This window comes from Scyliorhinus torazame, chromosome 1 (genome assembly GCF_047496885.1).
Source record: "Scyliorhinus torazame isolate Kashiwa2021f chromosome 1, sScyTor2.1, whole genome shotgun sequence".
NCBI lineage: Eukaryota > Metazoa > Chordata > Chondrichthyes > Carcharhiniformes > Scyliorhinidae > Scyliorhinus > Scyliorhinus torazame.
In genome coordinates, this window is record NC_092707.1 from 236,631,520 (window position 1) to 236,651,572 (window position 20,053).

A 20,053-nucleotide genomic window follows, 5' to 3' on the forward strand; every position below is an offset into this window, starting at 1 on the left:
AAGTGAATCACCTCACACTTCTCTACATTAAACTCCATTTGCCACCTCTCAGCCCAGCTCTGCAGCTTATCTATATCCCTCTGTAACCTGCTACATCCTTCCACACTATCGACAACACCACCGACTTTAGTATCATCTGCAAATTTACTCACCCACCCTTCTGTGCCTTCCTCTAGGCCATTGATAAAAATGACAAACAGCAACGGCCCCAGAACAGATCCTTGTGGTACTCCACTTGTGACTGTACTCCATTCTGAACATTTCCCATCAACCACCACCCTCTGTCTTCTTTCAGCTAGCCAATTTCTGATCCACATCTCTAAATCACCCTCAATCCCCAGCCTCCGTATTTTCAGACCTGCTCACTCCAGCCGAGCTATCAGAGAGAGAAGTTCCAGCCTCTCTGGAAGAGATATTTAACAGGGTCCTGCCCAACTCCTTCTCAGAACGAGACTGAAAGCAGAATTGGAACCTCCTTTCTGCTCCAGAATCTTCTGAAAGGCTCTTGCAATCTGAATAGAAAACAGAAAATGTCCCGGCATTGCAGAAGAGGGGATTTGTTGCTACCCAAATCCATCACAATTACATCACGAGCTATGCCACTGGAGACACTGCATCAAATTGCCTGAGCCAGTTCAAATAGCAGCTTGCAGCCAGGCTGGAGGGGACAGTTCAAAATCAAAAACTTTGGTTTTGAACTTACCAAAAGTAGGTTTAAAAACGGCCAGCATTAAAAGGAAACCAGGATCAGACAATGATTTAAAAGAGCTTTCTTATGGCTGAGTGACCTACTCCACCTTCAATGTTCCTAAACCATATATACTAAAAGAAACTGATATCTGGTAATCCTGTTTCCATGTTATGATTTTGTATGAAAGGCAAAAATATCAATGAATTGGAGGGAGGAAAGTGTATGAAATTTTAAAGCTAATTCCAGAGTCCTCCCTGCTCATCGTCACCGGCAGAAAAAAAACCCCAATCCAATCCTTTATCACAATGATCCCCAATTCTTTCCAGGTGGAAATAAGAAACCTATGAGCCTATTTCAGCTCGGCTGTTTGCACTTCACCAGCTGGCTGGCCAAAAGCAGTAAACCTCCCAGCCCAAAATTGCAGCCAGGCTCCCACCACAGTTCTCAGGCCCGCGCCCCTATTGGTTAAGTGTTCGGTCCAATCAGGAAGAAAGATAGTGGCGCGGGTCGTCGCCATGGTGATGGATGACGGATCCTCGAGCCCGCGCTCCGGCTGTTTGGGCAATTAGGCAGGTGGAGCGTCGCGCGGGTCGGCCCCATGGTGATGGACGGTTGGTGCTCGTGGCAATACGTTACAATTTGCGGAGGGAGCTGGCATTCGGGATGGAGGTGAAGCGGCTTTTGGAGCTGCGGCTCCGCCAGCTGGAGCGGACATTGCGAGTGAGTAGCGGCAGCCCAGCCACTGGCAATGTCCGGCGGATCTCAGTCTATCCCGCATCGGTTCATTGATAAAGCCGCGCCTTTTACACCTGCCCGAGAGACCCCCGGTCCGGTCCCCAACAGCCTCCACCCCACTCGATCCTAACACTAACCCATGGAGTTTACACACATGTCTGCGTGGGTTTCCTCCGGGTCCTCCATTTCCTCCCACAGTTAAAGGTGTGCAGGTTGGGTGGACTGGCCACGCTAAATTGCCCCTTAGTGCCCGAAGGTTAGGTGGGGTTACGAGGGCAGGGAATTGGGCCGAGATAAGGTGGTCTTTCAGAGGGTCGGTGCAGACTCGAAGGGCCGAATGCCTTCCTTCTGCAGTGTAGGGATTCTACGAGGAACCTCATTATATACCTTCCCCCAGTCCAAAAAATAACTGCTCACCACTCCTCTCGCTTGCCAATCAGTCAACTTGTTTCCTTGTTTCCACTGTCCCTTCTGATTCCATGGGCTTCAACTTCGCTGACAAGCCTTTTATGTGGCACTTTATCAAATTCCTTTTGGAAGTCCATGTAGAACTTGGACTGGAGTTGTCAATTGCATTACCCTCATGAACCACTTCTCTTCCATAATCAAAAAACTTAAGGTTGTTAAAGAAAGTTTGACCTGAACAAATCCATGCCTGTTTCAAGCTTCTGAGTGTAGCTGGAGCTGCACTCATCCAGACAATTCAGAATATTCAGCAGGTATAATTTTTTATTAGTGTCACAAGTAGGTACTCCTGACTTGTGCCTTGTTGATGGTAGACAGGCTTTGTTGAATCAGGAGGTAAATTACTCGTCGCAGGGTGGCATATCAGAGAATACTGGATAGGCATGCACACTGTGATGAAAGGTCCATTGACTGACTTGCCAGGAAACCTCTTGTCATTGTACTGATGCAGCTGAACTGCGTCACTACTCCCAAAGTTGTCCCAAACAAAATTAAACTCCGGGTAAACGGTCAACCCTGCAAATGGAAGTGGACACAGGAACTGTTCTCTCCATTATAGGGGAACAGACCTTCAGGCACCTCCAAGCAGGTGTTGTGGGCCTGGGCCTGCAAGACACCAGGGCCAGGCTGGCCACGTATAGGAACCATTGTGACGCCGGGCACCCACTACTCTGGTCTGACTCCCCCTACTGGTCATACAAGGAGCAGGACTCAGTCTCCTGGGCAGAGACGGCTGCAAAAAATCAGATTGCGCTGGCAGCAAATTTTCAAAATGTGAACAGGTGGCCTTCACAAAGTCATTCGGAAATATCCTGAGGTATTTCAGAAAGGCCTTGGCAAAATCAAAGGAGCAAGGACAAAAATCTACATAGACCCAGAGGCCCTACATAAGTATTTCAGAGCGCAACTGATCCCCTATGTTTTGCTCACCAAGAGGTCGAACATGGGTGGCTGGCGAGACATGGCATCATACACCCAGTACAATTTGCGGAATGGGCTGCACCAATAGTCCTGGTACTAAAGCCCGACAAGTCGGCTCACCTTTGTGGAGAGTATACATTAACTGACAACAGAGCCTATAACTTTGACCAGTGCCCCATGCAGTTTATCGAAGACTTCTACACAAAACTGGCTGGAGGCCACATGTTTACCAAGCTACATGCATTTCCAGCTGGAGCCCAGTACAGCATCCAGAAAATATGTCACCATCAACACCCATAAGGGATTACTCGAATACCTTCCTACCTTTCGGAGTCTCATCAGCATGCACCATTTCCCAGCATGTAATGGAAAATATCCTTCAAGGACTGCCTAGGTTGGTACTGTACATGGATGATGTATTAATTATAGGAGCCACCGAAGAAGAACTCCTGGCAAACTTGGAGGAAGTCCTATGGTGAGTCTCCTATGCGGGCGTCCGTCTCAAGTGGGAAAAATACGTGTTTCAGGCGGGCGAGGTAACATACTTCGGAAACAGCGTCAGTAAAGACCTGCACCCTGTAGAGGATAAAATGAAGGCCATAAAAGGGGCACTGACCCCGCGAAACATGATTGAATTGAAGTCGCTCCTCGGCCTCAACTGTTAAGGGAAATTTATCCCCAACCTAGCCACCTTACTGGCACCCCCGCATGCATTGTTGAAGAAAAACAACAAGTTGTCGTGGCAGGTGCCACAGGACAGAGCATCCATGAAAGTGAAGCAACAGCTGCTGTCGTCCAACATCTTGGTACACTACAATCTTACAAGACCACTGGAACTAGCGTGTAATTCCTCTCTGTACAGAATAGTGCAGTCCTCTCCCATCGATAAGATGGTGGCACCGAGCAACTCATGGGATATGCATCACGAACTCTGGCAGATGCAGAACAATGCTATGCACAAATCGAAAAAGAGGGTCTGGCCATGATATTCGGAGTGAAGAAATTCCATCTGTGCATCTATGGCTGACACTTTACGATAATCACGGACCATAAACCTCTGGGTAATTTTAAGGAGGACAAAGTGATCCCTCCCATCGCCTCGGCTCTGTTTATTTGCAGGGCACCATTGTTGGTGGCTTATGAGTGCATCTTCAAGCGCCTCCCAGAAATACACATTATCAATGCCAAAGTCCTGAGTTACCTATCGCTGCCCACAAGCTCGCAGCTTCCTCCAGTAATGGACAAAGTTATCATCACATTAAACTTTATGGATACTCTGCCCGTATCCGCAAAGCAAATCCACACATGGACCCAGACGGGTCCCACGCTTGCAAAACTACACCATGTGATCCTAAGCAACGGAACTCAAGGACATTCCAGAAAGGATCTAAAGTCCTTCCGATCTAAATGTCAAGAATTCAGCATGGAAGACGGCATGATCCTGCGGTGAGCCGGAGTGGTCGTCCCTTGCCTAGGCCAGTACCAAATTTTGAAGAAGCTACACAGTGGCTACCCAGGAGTCTCCAAAATGAGCTACGTCTGGTGGCCTGGACTTGACTTCGACATTGAAAACTTGCCAAAACCGTGCCTATCGGGGCAGAAAAATCAAAAGCTCCCACCGTTGGCTTTGCTACACCCATGGGATTGGCCAGGCAGACCTTGGGTACAGGTACACACGGACTTTGCTGGGCTATTCATGGGGTCAATGCTTTTAATCTTTGTTGATGCCCACCTAAGTGGATGGACATGCATCAGATGACCTCCATGCCTTCCAGTGACACCATAGAGAAACTCCAGCAATCAACGGGACCCCCTTCACCAAAAGAGAATTTTAGACATTCCCGAAGTCCAATGGGATGAAACCCATCCGAACGGCGCCATACCACCCACCTTCTAACGCCTGGCCAAATGGGTGGTCCAAACATTTTAAAGGGGCATTAAGAAACACAGCTGGCTCACTCAACACCAAATTTGATTGGTTCCTCTTCAATTTCAGGGCCATGCCACACATCAAGACAGGGTTGTGCAGCAGAATACAAGAAGGTAGTGTTGAACCTGCACAGGATCTTAGGATGTAGTTGGAGTACTAGGGTGTCCAAAAGCCCTCACATCATTGAAATATATAAAAGAAGTAAAGGAGCCACAGTTCAGTAGATGAGGGATTACAATTATCAATTTGAAATATGAGGGGCGGGATTTTCCCGCCTGTGGTGGGACAAGCAAGCCATTCAAAGAGGCATAGACATCGGTGAGACCTAGTCACCACATTCCGGTGCCTGTTCGGGTACACAGAGGGAGAATTCAGAATGTCCAAATTACCTAACAGCATGTCTTTCGGGACTAGTGGGAGGAAACAGGAGCACCCGGAGGAAACCCACGCAGGCACGGGGAGAACATGCAGACTCCACACAGACAGTGACCCAGCCGGGAATCGAACCTGGAACCCTGGTGCTGTGAAGCCACATGCTAACCACTGTGCTACCATGCTTTCCTCAGTATTTCACTCCTGCTTTCTCTCCATACTCCTTGATCCCTTCAGCCGCAAGGGCCACGTCCAGCTTCCTCTTGAGTATATCCAAAGAACCGGCTCCAACAGCTTTCTGTGGGAGAGAATTCCACAAGTTCACAACTCTCTGAGAGAAGAAGTTCTTCCTCATCTCAGTCCTGAAATGCTGACCCCTTATTCTTATGCTGTGCTCCCTAGTTCTGGACATCCCCAACAACGGGAACATTCTTCCCGGATCTAGCCTGTCAAGTCCCATCAGGATTTTATATGTTTCTATGAGATCCCCTGTCATTTCTCGAAACTCCAGTGAGTATAAGGCCAGTTGATCCAGTCTTTCTTTATATGTCAATCCTGCCATCCCGGAAATTAGTCTGGTGAACCTTTACTCGCTGGACACCCTCAATAGCAAGAATGTCCTTCCTCAAACTAGGAGACCAAAACTGCACGCAATACTCAACTAATTGTTGAATAATTCTGTCCTTATTCTTTAAACAGATTTGCCAATATTTTGACAATTACTTCATTTAGCCAACCTAACGAACCATAAGGAATACTGCACGTTAGTCCTGCATTCAAAACCGTACGTCCATAGATTGAATGAGTAATAAAAATGGCTTCCCCAACTCTGTCAGCAACCCAAAGTTTATTTTCTTTTATTCTAACTAAAGAAAACATAGTATCTGTCTTTATATCCTTTTGGAGGCAGTAGCATAGTGGTATTGTCACCTGGAGTAATAAACCAGAGATCCAGGGTAATGCGGTAACCCGGTACCCGGTAACCCGAATCCCACCAGGGCAAACGGTGGAACTTTAATTCAATAAAAATCAGTGACTTGGCTTCAACGGCCTCCTGCGGCATGAGTTCCATGGATTCACCACCCTCTGGCTGAATATATTCCTTCTCGGGGATTCTATGGCTCTGTGACTTCGATGATCTCAGTTTTAAAGGATCGTCCTTTCAGTCTGAGGCTGTGCCCTCAGGTTCTAGTCTCTCCTACTGGTGGAAACATCTCCACGTCCACGTGCCTGGATCATTCTTGTAAACCTCCTCTGGACTCCCTCCAAGACCAGCACATCTTACCTTAGATATGGGGCCCAAAACTGCTCACACTATTCCAAATTGGGTCTGACCCGAGCCTTATACAGCCTTAGAAGTACATCCCTGCTGTTGTAGTCTACCCTCTTGAAAAGAATGCTAAATTACATTTGCCTTCCTAATTGCCAACTGAACCTGCATTTTAACCGTAAGAGAATCCTAAACCTAGACTCCCTTTGTGCTTCAGATTTTTGGAGCCTTGCCCCATTTAGAAAATAGTCTATGCCTCTATTCTTCCTAACAAAGTGCATATCCTCACTTTTCCACGTTGTATTCCATCTGCCACTTTTCCCACTCTCCTAGCCTGTCAAAGTCCTTCTGCAGTCACCTCACTTCCTCAACATTGCCTGTCCCTCTGCATACCTTTGTATCATATGCAAACTTAGCAACAATACCCTCAGTTCCTTCTTCCAGATCGTTAATTTATATTGTAAATAGTTGTGGTCCCAGCTGCAAGTCTTGCTGCCTTTTGGAAAATACTGCTTAACTGGTCAGCCTTTGGCAAAAGCTCCTGCTCAGCATCAAGCTCTGACAAAACTAAAAGCTAAAACTTCCAGCCATGAATCTGGCTCCTCCCATTAGTTACATAATCTCTATCCTACTAACTGGGTTACTCCTCAATTACCTAAACCCCAGGGAACCTTCTTTCTATAAACAAAATTCCATTAGCCTATATAGGTAAACAATATACATGGTTGGAATGAATGATGATCTCACTTTTACAATGTCTTAATTGCAGCTTTTGCAGCCACAGAGTCTGGAGACCATAACCTAGGTCTTTAATGATATTACTGCAACATATATATATATACCTGAACTCAGGCTTTTTTAAACAGTACTGCAAAATATAAAATAAAATATATATGTACCAATTTCTTACATTCATCACATCCTTGCCTGATGTTATACATATATATATATATATATATATATATATATAAAGAACTAGAAGCAGGAGTAGGCCATCTGGCCCCTCGGGCCTGCTCCACCATTCAATGAGATCATGGCTGATCTTTTGTGGACTCAGCTCCACTTTCCGGCCCGAACACCATAACCCTTAATCCCTTTATTCTTCAAAAAACTATCTATCTTTATCTTAAAAACATTTCATGAAGGAGCCTCTACTGCTTCACTGGGCAAGGAATTCCATAGATTCGCAACCCTTTGGGTGAAGAAGTTCCTCCTAAACTCAGTCCTAAATCTACTTCCCCTTATTTTGAGGCTATGCCCCCTAGTTCTGCTTTCACCCGCCAGTGGAAACAACCTGCCCGCATCTATCCTATCTATTCCCTTCATAATTTTATATGTTTCTCTAAGATCCCCCCCCCATCCTTCTAAATTCCAACGAGTACAGTCCCAGTCTACTCAACCTCTCCTCGTAATCCAACCCCTTCAGCTCTGGGATTAACCTAGTGAATCTCCTCTGCACACCCTCCAGCGCCAGTATGTCCTTTCTCAAGTAAGGAGACCAAAATTGAACACAATACTCCAGGTGTGGCCTCACTAACACCTTCTACAATTGCAGTATAACCTCCTTAGTCTTAAACTCCATCCCTCTAGCAATGAAGGACAACATTCCATTTGCCTTCTTAATCACCTGTTGCACCTGTAAACCAAGTTTTTGCGACTCATGCACTAGCACACCCAGGTCTCTCTGCACAGCAGCATGTTTTAATATTTTATCATTTAAATAATAATCCCTTTTGCTGTTATTCCTACCAAAATGGATAACCTCACATTTGTCAACATTGTATTCCATCTGCCAGACCCTAGCCCATTCACTTAGCCTATCCAAATCCCTCTGCAGACTTCCAGTATCCTCTGCACTTTTTGCTTTACCACTTATCTTAGTGTCGTCTGCAAACTTGGACACATTGCCCTTGGTCCCCAACTCCAAATCATCTATGTAAATTGTGAACAGTCGTGGGCCCAACACTGATCCCTGAGGGACACCACTAGGTACTGATTGCCAGCCAGAGAAACACCCATTAATCCCCACTCTTTGCTTTCTATTAATTAACCAATCCTCTATCCATGCTACTACTTTCCCCTTAATGCCATGCACCTTTATCTTATGCAGCAACCTTTTGTGTGGCACCTTGTCAAAGGCTTTCTGGAAATCCAGATATACCACATCCATTGGCTCCCCGTTATCTACTGCACTGGTAATGTCCTCAAAAAATTCCACTAAATTAGTTAGGCACGATCTGCCCTTTATGAACCCATGCTGCGTCTGCCCAAAGGAACATTTTCCATCCAGATCCCTCGCTATTTCTTCCTTGATGATAGATTCCAGCATCTTCCCTACTACCAGTGGGGGACAGTGAAAACAGGGCGGGAGGAGAGACAGCCGGCACAGTGAAAACAGCGCGAGTGGAGAGACAGCCGGGACATTGAAAACAGTGCGAGAGGAGAGTGAGCCGGCACAGTGAAAACAGCGCGGGAGGAGAGACAGCCGGGACAGTGAAAACAGCGCGGGAGGAGAGACAGCCGGCACAGTGAAAACAGCGCGAGTGGAGAGACAGCCGGGACATTGAAAACAGCGCGAGAGGAGAGTGAGCCGGCACAGTGAAAACAGCGCGGGAGGAGAGACAGCCGGGACAGTGAAAACCGCGCGGGAGGAGAGTGAGCCGGGACAGTGAAAAAAGCGTACGAGGAGAGACAGCCGGGACAGTGAAAACAGCGCGAGAGGAGAATGAGCCGGGACAGTGAAAACAGCGCGAGAGGAGAGAAAGCCGGGAGATTTAAAAAGCGCGGGAGGAAAGAGAGCCGGGACATTGAAAACAGCGCGAGAGAAGAGAGAGCCGGGAGATTTAAAAAGCGCGGGAGATTTAAAAAGCGCGGGAGCTGCAAGTCAGAGCGGAGATTTTAAAAGATGGCGGCCTAGTTTCGGGAGCCGTTCGGGGGAGGAGGAGCAGTCTCTTGTCAGGGAGAGAACCTGAGAACATCTAAGACACTCAGAAGGTAAGTAAGTGATTTTTACTCATTTTTACTTTTATACCTTTTTCAAATTGTGTGTGTCGGGGGGGAAACTGAAGTGACATCTCAGAAAAGCTGTGACCTGAGTGGCTGGTTGGGAATCTACACTAAATTAAAAAAATTAAGCATTGGTAACTAATTAAACATAATTACTTAATTATAATTTAGAGGGGTATCTAAGCCAGAGATTGGAGAGTACTATATTTAGCTTTCGCATTTATATTAGAAATCTAGTGCTAGGAAACAGATAGTTAACAGTAACTTAAAAAAATATATATATAAAACATTTTTTTTAACTTTTAATTTTAATTAATTGACGCAATGTCAGTTAGAGGGGTGCAGTGCTCTGACTGTGAGATGTGGCAGGTCCGGGAGGCTTCCAGCATCCCGGATGGCTTCATCTGCAGAAAGTGCACCCAACTGGAGCTCCTCACAGACCGCATGGTTCGGTTGGAGCAGCAATTGGATGCACTTAGGAGCATGCAGGTGGCGGAATGCGTCATAGATCGCAGTTATATAAATGTGATCACACCCAAGGTGCAGGCAGAGAAATGTGTGACCACCAGAAAGGGCAGGCAGTCAGTGCAGGAATCCCCTGTGGTTGTCCCCCTCTCGAACAGGTATACCCCTTTGGATACTGTCGGGGGGGATAGCCTAGCAGGGGAAAACAGCAGCAGCCAGAGCAGTGGCACCACGGCTGGCTCTGATGTTCAGAAGGGAGGGTCGAAGCGCAGAAGAGCAATAGTAATAGGGGACTCTATAGTCAGGGGCACAGATAGGCGCTTCTGTGGACGTGAAAGAGACTCCAGGATGGTATGTTGCCTCCCTGGTGCCAGGGTCCAGGATGTCTCCGAACGGGTAGAGGGCATCCTGAAGGGGGAGGGCAAACAGGCAGAGGTCGTTGTACATATTGGTACTAACGACATAGGCAGGAAGGGGCATGAGGTCCTGCAGCAGGAGTTCAGGGAGCTAGGCAGAAAGTTAAAAGACAGGACCTCTCGGGTTGTAATCTCGGGATTACTCCCTGTGCCACGTGCCAGTGAGGCTAGAAATAGGAAGATAGAGCAGCTAAACACGTGGCTAAACAGCTGGTGTAGGAGGGAGGATTTCCGTTATCTGGACCACTAGGAGCTCTTCCGGGGCAGGTGTGACCTGTATAAGAAGGACGGGTTGCATCTAAACTGGAGAGGCATAAATATCCTGGCCGCGAGGTTTGCTAGTGTCACACGGGAGGGTTTAAACTAGTATGGCAGGGGGGTGGGTACGGGAGCAATAGGTCAGAAGGTGAGAGCATTGAGGGAGAACTAGGGAATAGGGACAGTGGGGCTCTGAGGCAGAGCAGACAGGGAGAGGTTGCTGAACACAGCGGGTCTGGTGGCCTGAAGTGCATATATTTTAATGCAAGAAGTATTACGGGTAAGGCAGATGAACTTAGAGCTTGGAACACTACTTGGAACTATGATGTTGTTGCCATTACAGAGACCTGGTTGAGGGAAGGGCAGGATAGGCAGCTAAACGTTCCAGGATTTAGATGTTTCAGGCGGGATAGAGGGGGATGTAAAAGGGGTGGCGGAGTTGCGCTACTGGTTAGGGAGAATATCACAGCTGTACTGCGGGAGGACACCTCAGAGGGCAGTGAGGCTATATGGGTAGAGATCAGGAATAAGAAGGGTGCAGTCACAATGTTGGGGGTTTACTACAGGCCTCCCAACAGCCAGCGGGAGATAGAGGAGCAGATAGGTAGACAGATTTTGGAAAAGAGTAAAAACAACAGGGTTGTGGTGATGGGAGACTTCAACTTCCCCAATATTAACTGGGACTCACTTAGTGCCAGGGGCTTAGACGGGGCGGAGTTTGTAAGGAGCATCCAGGAGGGTTTCTTAAAACAATATGTGGACAGTCCAACTAGGGAAGGGGCGGTACTGGACCTGGTATTGGGGAATGAGCCCGGCCAGGTGGTAGATGTTTCAGTAGGGGAGCATTTCGGGAACAGTGACCACAATTCAGTAAGTTTTAAAGTGCTGGTGGACAAGGATAAGAGTGGTCCTAGGATGAATGTGCTAAATTGGGGGAAGGCTAATTATAACAATATTAGGCAGGAACTGAAGAACATAGATTGGGGGCGGATGTTTGAGGGCAAATCAACATCTGACATGTGGGAGGCTTTCAAGTGTCAGTTGAAAGGAATTCAGGACCGGCATGTTCCTGTGAGGAAGAAGGATAAATACGGCAATTTTCGGGAACCTTGGATAACGAGAGATATTGTAGGCCTCGTCAAAAAGAAAAAGGAGGCATTTGTCAGGGCTAAAAGGCCGGGAACAGACGAAGCCTGTGTGGAATATAAGGAAAGTAGGAAGGAACTTGAGCAAGGAGTCAGGAGGGCTAGAAGGGGTCACGAAAAGTCATTGGCAAATAGGGTTAAGGAAAATCCCAAGGCTTTTTACACGTACATAAAAAGCAAGAGGGTAGCCAGGGAAAGGGTTGGCCCACTGAAGGATAGGCAAGGGAATCTATGTGTGGAGCCAGAGGAAATGGGCGAGGTACTAAATGAATACTTTGCATCAGTATTCACCAAAGAGAAGAAATTGGTAGATGTTGAGTCTGGAGAAGGGTGTGTAGATAGCCTGGGTCACATTGAGATCCAAAATGACGAGGTGTTGGGTGTCTTAAAAAATATTAAGGTAGATAAGTCCCCAGGGCCTGATGGGATCTACCCCAGAATACTGAAGGAAGCTGGAGAGGAAATTGCTGAGGCCTTGACAGAAATCTTTGGATCCTCACTGTCTTCAGGTGATGTCCCGGAGGACTGGAGAATAGCCAATGTTGTTCCTCTGTTTAAGAAGGGTAGCAAGGATAATCCAGGGAACTACAGGCCGGTGAGCCTTACTTCAGTGATAGGGAAATTACTGGAGAGAATTCTTCGAGACAGGATCTACTCCCATTTGGAAGCAAATGGACGTATTAGTGAGAGGCAGCATGGTTTTGTGAAGGGGAGGTCGTGTCTCACTAACTTGATAGAGTTTTTCGAGGAGGTCACTAAGATGATTGATGCAGGTAGGGCAGTGGATGTTGTCTATATGGACTTCAGTAAGGCCTTTGACAAGGTTCCTCATGGTAGACTAGTACAAAAGGTGAAGTCACACGGGATCAGGGGTGAGCTGGCAAGGTGGATACAGAACTGGCTAGGTCATAGAAGGCAGAGAATAGCAATGGAAGGATGTTTTTCTAATTGGAGGGCTGTGACCAGTGGTGTTCCACAGGGATCAGTGCTGGGACCTTTGCTGTTTGTAGTATATATAAATGATTTGGAGGAAAATGTAACTGGTCTGATTAGTAAGTTTGCAGGCGACACAAAGGTTGGTGGAATTGCAGATAGCGATAAGGACTGTCAGAGGATACAGCAGGATTTAGATTGTTTGGAGACTTGGGCGGAGAGATGGCAGATGGAGTTTAATCCGGACAAATGTGAGGTAATGCATTTTGGAAGGTCTAATGCAGGTAGGGAATATACAGTGAATGGTAGAACCCTCAAGAGTATTGAAAGTCAAAGAGATCTAGGAGTACAGGTCCACAGGTCACTGAAAGGGGCAACACAGGTGGAGAAGGTAGTCAAGAAGGCATACGGCATGCTTGCCTTCATTGGCTGGGGCATTGAGTATAAGAATTGGCAAGTCATGTTGCAACTGTATAGAACCTTAGTTAGGCCACACTTGGAGTATAGTGTTCCATTTTGGTCGCCACACTACCAGAAGGATGTGGAGGCTTTAGAGAGGGTGCAGAAGAGATTTACCAGAATGTTGCCTGGTATGGAGGGCATTAGCTATGAGGAGCGGTTGAATAAACTCGGTTTGTTCTCACTGGAACGAAGGAGGTTGAGGGGCGACCTGATAGAGGTCTACAAAATTATGAGGGGCATAGACAGAGTGGATAGTCAGAGGCTTTCCCCCGGGGTAGAGGGGTCAATTACTAGGGGGCATAGGTTTAAGGTGAGAGGGGCAAGGTTTAGAGTAGATGTACGAGGCACGTTTTTTACGCAGAGGGTAGTGGGTGCCTGGAACTCGCTACCGGAGGAGGTGGTGGAAGCAGGGACGATAGTGACATTTAAGGGGCATCTTGACAAATACATGAATAGGATGGGAACAGAGGGATACGGACCCAGGAAGTGTAGAAGATTGTAGTTTAGTCGGGCAGCATGGTCGGCACGGGCTTGGAGGGCCGAAGGGCCTGTTCCTGTGCTGTACATTTCTTTGTTCTTTGTTCTTTGTACCGAAGTTAAGCTCACTGGCCTATACTTACCCGCTTTCTGCCTACCTCCTTTTTTAAACAGTGGTGTCACGTTTGCTAATTTCCAATCCGCCGGGACCACCCCAGAGTCTAGTGAATTTTGGTAAATTATCACTAGTGCATTTGCAATTTCCCTAGCCATTTCTTTTAGCACTCTGGGATGCATTCCATCAAGGCCAGGAGACTTGTCTATCTTTAGCCCCATTAGCTTGCCCATCACTACCTCCTTGGTGATAACAATCCTCTCAAGGTCCTCACCTGTCATAGCCTCATTTCCATCAGTCACTGGCAGTCACTATTGTTTCAGTATTTTACCAAGCAGATTAGTGGCCTGTTGTAAAGCCATGCTGAATATCAAAAATGGCTTTATTTATTTATTGGGCTGGAAATACTGTTGTGTTTTAAAAGACAAAACAACAGCATTTCAGTGACTTAAGTTTCTAAGTTGGCTGAACATTTACATAATTGTATCGTTTAAAACTATTAAAAATTAAATTAGAATAAGCTTTCGGTGTGTCGTGACGAACCCCCACCCCCAAATGTGCTGCGCAAAAAGATTCAAAATTCATATAATTAAACTAAAACTATCTTGACCTCCCACATGCGCCGGCTGGGAATGAACTGCAAATGGTTGGTTTAGATTTTTTATGTTGGGTCAGGCCCATGCGCATGACCAATGGGACCTGGAGCTGAAGACAAAGGTCTCATTCGCCGACACAAAAGAAAAACTTAAAAAGGACGCAAAAAAACCCTGGGAGAAGTGAGAAGACAGGGAGAGGTAAAAAAAAAAACAGAGGACAGGGAGATGTTAAAAATTTAAGTTGAGAAGGGCTTTGGAGAACATCATTGAAACATGTTCTTTATATTTTATAGTTCTGATTTTTAAAACAAAAGAATTGTAAAAGCATATTGGTCTTCCAATAATAAATTCAATTGTGATGTCTCCAGTGGACAGCGAGACAATAACACAAGGACATAAATTTAAGCTAATCAGAAATAAAGAATTTGAAGTGATTAGAAAGTATTTTTTGCAGATGATGAGAAAGTGAAATCCTGTTCCACAAATATCATTGTCAAGTCTTTCAAATGAAATTAGATAATTGCAGAAAATGGTAGAAAGAGTATGAGAAACGTGTTGTAGCATTCTTTGCTTCAGATATTATCAAGAAGTGCTCTCCCAAGTTTTCATTGCAATTTCTCCGTATGGGAAGTTTCATTCTGTTCAGACACATTGAATCATTGTGAATATTTTTCAGGCACCTATCTTTTATTTCCAGTGAGGTATTGGGCTTCAATCCAAGTAACTGTTACTTGTCCAAACTTAGATTGACTAATAATGAAATATACACATCTAAAAAGCACCTTTTCTCCTGACCTTTTTCCTCTCTCTTTTCATAACCAGCCTCCTCTGCCTTGCATTTTCATCTCACCAAGACTCTCCAATCACACTCCTGTTGCCATTATTTCTCTTTTTAGCTGCATTTTCAAGCAGAGATTAGGCTCCCTCTCTAATAATCAATAATCTTTATTATTGTCACAAGTAGGCTTACATTAACACTGCAATGAAGTTACTGTGAAAATCCCCTAGTCACCACACTCCGGCGCCTGTTTGTGTACATTGAGGGAGAATTCAGAATGTCCAAATTACCTAACAGCATGTCTTTCGGGACTTGTGGGAGGAAACTGGAGCATCCGGAGGAAACCCATGCAAACACGGGGAGAACGTGCAGACTCCGCACAGACCGTGGCCCAAGCCAGGAATCGAACCTGGGACCCTGGCACTATGAAGTAACACTGCTCACCATTGTGCTACCGTGCCGTCCTCTCAATTCCACCACTGAAGTTTGCACTTAGATCAAATGCTTTATGAAATGATCATCTCCAGAACGGTACATGTGTTGCTTAGAACATTCATCTTGCCACACAGGCAGCAATGAAAATAGTAATAAATTATAATGTAACACTAAGTGCTTTGATGCTAGCTTTGCTGGGCAAGACTGTACTACAGTGTGCCATGTTGTTGTATCTTATTAAATTGCACTACAGTAATACATGTCAGCATTGCTATGTGAGATGATCTGCATTAATCTTGCGCACACAATGCACAAAGATTTAACTAGATAAGTGCAACCATAAAAATGTACTTTGGCTGAGAACTGTATTTTAAAGTGTTCTTACATTATGTTTTCTTTCATTTCAGGGCAAAGAAGAAAGAATTGTTCAGCTTGAGACTGAAAACGCTCTGCTTCACCTGAAACTGGCTAAAGTAATATCTCATTTAATACAGCATAGCATTAAACAGTGATTTTCAAATTAGATGGGAAGGGAGCCTGCTTTGAAAGACTTCTGAACCCTCCAGGCAGTATCATCTTGCACGGAATAGCAATATACTGAATTATTGTGAAGGGTGATCATATCACAACATTTATATCAAAAAAATTCCCAAAAACAAAAAAATACAGTCATGAGGCTACATTGGTACATTACCATTTCTCAATTCTGCCACAGTCCTTCTGCCTTCGCAAACTCCTCCGCTGCTTCTGCCGTCCCAAAATAAAAGTCCTTGAATTTGTAGGTCACCCTCAGCTTCGCTGGATATACAATGCCGCACTGCACCCTGCTAACGTACAGTGCCCTCTTCACCCGGTTGAAGGCAGCCCGCCTCCTCGCCAGCTCCACCGTAAAGTCCTGGTATACGCGTATATCAGCTCCAGCCCACTGCACCACCCTCTTCTGCTTAGCCCAGCACAGAAGCTTCTCCTTTACACTGTACCTACGGAAGCACAGAGTCACTACTATTGGCGGCTCACTCGCCTTTGGTACAGGCCTCCACGACCGATGTGCCCGATCCAGCTCATATCGGGAGGGATCCTCCCCCTCCCCCAATAGTTTCGCCAACATCGCTGCAAAATACTCAGTCGGCCTCGGTCCTTCAACTCCTTCAGGCAGCCCCACAATCCTCAAATTCTGTCGCCTGGATCTGTTTTCCAGGTCTTCCATTTTGCCTCGCAGATCCTTGTTGATCTCCATCACCTTCTGCATCTCCTTCGCCATCGAGGTAAGTTGACCACTGTGCTGCAGTACTGTCTCTTCCACTTCCTTCAGCGCCTCCCCTTGCTCCCGCACCTCTGCCACTGCGCTCACCACCGCCGTCCTCACCGGGGTAATCGCCTCCTCCACCAGCACTTTCAAAATCGCCCCCATCTCCTTCCTCATTGCCTCCATAGCACGGCAGCACGGTAGCATTGTGGATTGCACAATTGCTTCACAGCTCCAGGGTCCCAGGTTCGATTTCGGCTTGGGTCACTGTATGTGCGGAGTCTGCACGTCCTCCCCGTGTGTGTGTGGGTTTCCACCGGGTGCTCCGGTTTCCTCCCACAGCCCGAAGATGTGCAGGTTAGGTGGATTGGCCATGCTAAATTGCCCTTAGTGTCCAAAATTGTCCTTGGTGTTGGGTGGGGTTACTGGGTTATGGGGATAGGGTGGAGGTGTTGACCTTCGGTAGGGTGCTCTTTCCAAGAGCCGGTGCAGACTCAATGGGCCGAATGGCCTCCTTCTGCACTAAATTCTATGATATGTTTCGTAAATTGCCTTTCGAATTCCACGGCCATCACCTTAGTTATTTCTTCAGCCGTAAGCAATGCGGCCTCCCCTAACGCTCCAGCCTCCATTTTCTTTACTGACCCCGCGGTGACCTTTTCACTCCCTGACAGACTTGCAGCTGCTTTTTTATTGGCCGATTTTTTTCCCGGTCTTCGACATTTCCCTTCTTTGTGCTGTCTCCCGACTTTCACTGCCTTCACTGGCCCTAAGACTGGGCGTTAACCCCCGACAATGTCGTTCCCGAACGGGAGCCCTCCAACGCACAGCTGCCTCCCGCCCGCCATCACCGGAAGTCCCACAGAGAGGGAATCCTTTTGGCAGTGTTCGCTTCACCAATCTGCCCCAAAACGTCTGTGGAAACTCCTGAAAAAAGTCTGAGAGTCCGTTCCAGACGGGAGCTGCCGAATGCGCGACCTACTCCTCCATGGCCGCCACCGGAAGCCTCGTCCCCGCTTCTTCAATGGCCTTGGTGAGATCTTTTCACAGTTGTTCCCTCTGCTGCTAGAATTCACCTTTAATAAAGGCCCTCAAGTCAGCTTGAAGCCTTTAAGCTTGCCCTTCCCCCGCCTGCATGCTGGAAGAGGCTTTTGTCTTTACTGCAGCTCCAGCCAAATCTTTTACTGTTTCTGCCGGGTCTGGTAACCAAGAGACATACCATTCCTGGGGGAAAGTACCCATCCAACATTCACCTACGTCTTTTCATCAAAATTCCACCCCGAATTGATTAAAAAAGAGCTCTTTTCTGTAACCTTGGGCAGGAACTGCCATGTGTGTGACCACTTACTCCATGGTCCACACCGGAAGTCCCAAGATTGCAATCTTATTGACACAATGATTATTGAGACTATAACAACAACAATTTGGATTTATATAGCATAAATTCCAAGGTGCGCTAAGGACCCAGGTTCGATCCCAGGCCCGGGTCACACTCCGTGTGGAGTTTGCACATTCTCCCTGTATCTGCGTCGGTCTCACCCCCACAACCCAAAGAGGTACAGGGTAGGTGGATTGGCCAAGCTAAATTGCCCCTTAATTGGAAAAAAAGAAATGGTATTCTAAATGTGTAAAAAAGAACATAAATTCCAAGGTGCTTGACAAGAGCATTATGAATCAAAGTATGGCACTGAGTCACAAAAAATGTATTTACATTCTCCTTATGGTACCATCCCCTAAGACGCCATTGATAATCATGGACTTCCATTGGATTGGTCCAGATTATGCTTGGCAAAGTACTGCAATGGTTTGCCATTACCTTCTGGAGCATGCACCCCAGGAAACACTCTCACTCTTACCACCTGCCACCAGGTACATTAGAAGGATTTACAGGCTGATAAACTGGTCACATTCTGAATGCATTTTCGGTGGTGATCAGACCTTGAAGTGGGATTTGAACACAAAACTTTTGTCTAGAGGTAGGGATGCTCTCTGTAGGCAAGACCTATAAAACCTCCTGTATTTATATAGACCCTTTAATGTAATGAAGCATCCTAAGGTGTTTCACAGGAGCATTGTAAAACAAACGTGATACCAAGCCACATAGAGACCTAAGCAACCAAAAGCTTGGCCAAAGAATTAAAGTGTCTTAATAATAATAATCTTTATTATTGTCACAAGTAGGCTTACATTAACACTGAACGAAGAATGTCCAAATTACCTAACAGCACGTCTTTCGGGATTTGTGGGAGAAAACCGGAGCACCTGGAGGAAACCCACACAGCCACGGAGAGAATGTGCAAACTCCGCACAGACAATGACCCAAGCCGGGAATTGAACCTGGGACCCTGTCTGTGAAGCAACAGTGCTAACCACTGTGCTACCTTGCTGCCCTACTGTGCTGCGGAAAGAGAGGCAGAGACGTGTAGGGACTAAGCAACTGAGGAGCACAGATATCTTGGAGGGTGTGGGGCGGAGGAGATAGGGGGGGGCAAGACCATGGATGAATTTAAAAACAAGGAAGAGAATTTTAAAATCAAGTTTCACTAGGAACCAATATATATAACCAAGTGCAGGATTGATAGGGTAATAGAACTTGGTGCAAATTAATGCACAGGTAGCAACGTTTTGGATGTCCTCAAATTTGCGAAAGGTAGAATGTGGAAGACCAGCCAGTTTACAGGTAATGAAGGCACGGATGAGTTTTCAGCAACGGATGAGCGAAGACAAGTGAAAAGTCGGACGATGCTACGGAATATCTATCCGGTCGGAATCTCATCCATTTTTTTAAATGTATTTTATTCCCACCTTATATAAAAGGTTACAAAACATAAGCAATTCGGGGAACAAACTCCCCAACACACAGCTATACAGTTTTTACGAATTTCCCATTTTTCCACCCCCCCCCCCCAACACCTGCCCCGCAACGAACAGCTTCTCAAACATGGCCCAATGCCATGAGCATCGCCACCTTGCCTCTCAGCCCTATGCTGAATTCGTATTTAATCTTTTCCAGCCGAAGAAAATCATCTAAGTCCCCCAGCCAAGCTGCGACCCCCGGTGGCGTTGCTGACCGCCACTCTAGCAGAATTCTTCGCCAGGCAATCGGCGAACCGAAAGCCACAACATCGGTCCTCCTCCCCTCCATCAGCTCTGGCTTCTCCGATATCCCAAATATCGTCACCAATGAGTCTGGCTCAACCTCCACCTCCACTATCCTTGTTAGTGCCGCAAACACTCCTGCCCAATCTCTCTCCAACCTTTCGCAGCCCCAGAACATATGAACATGACTCGCTGGTCCTCGCCCACACTTCTCACACTCGTCTGTCACTCCCGGGAA

General features: G+C 46.5%; 1 protein-coding gene across 3 annotated transcripts in view; it reads left to right on the forward strand.

Moving 5' to 3' along the window:
- Positions 1–1,200: 1,200 nt before the first annotated feature.
- The window catches only part of kif25 (kinesin family member 25), a 331,410-nt gene continuing 312,557 nt past the window's right edge, over positions 1,201–20,053 (forward strand). For all 3 annotated transcript variants that reach the window (XM_072503593.1, XM_072503588.1, XM_072503600.1), the window contains exons 1-2: positions 1,201–1,411; positions 15,878–15,943. In XM_072503593.1, coding sequence (XP_072359694.1) covers positions 1,217–1,411; positions 15,878–15,943 — 261 coding nt within the window. In that variant the 5' untranslated portion in view covers positions 1,201–1,216. The remainder of the gene's footprint in view (positions 1,412–15,877; positions 15,944–20,053) is intronic.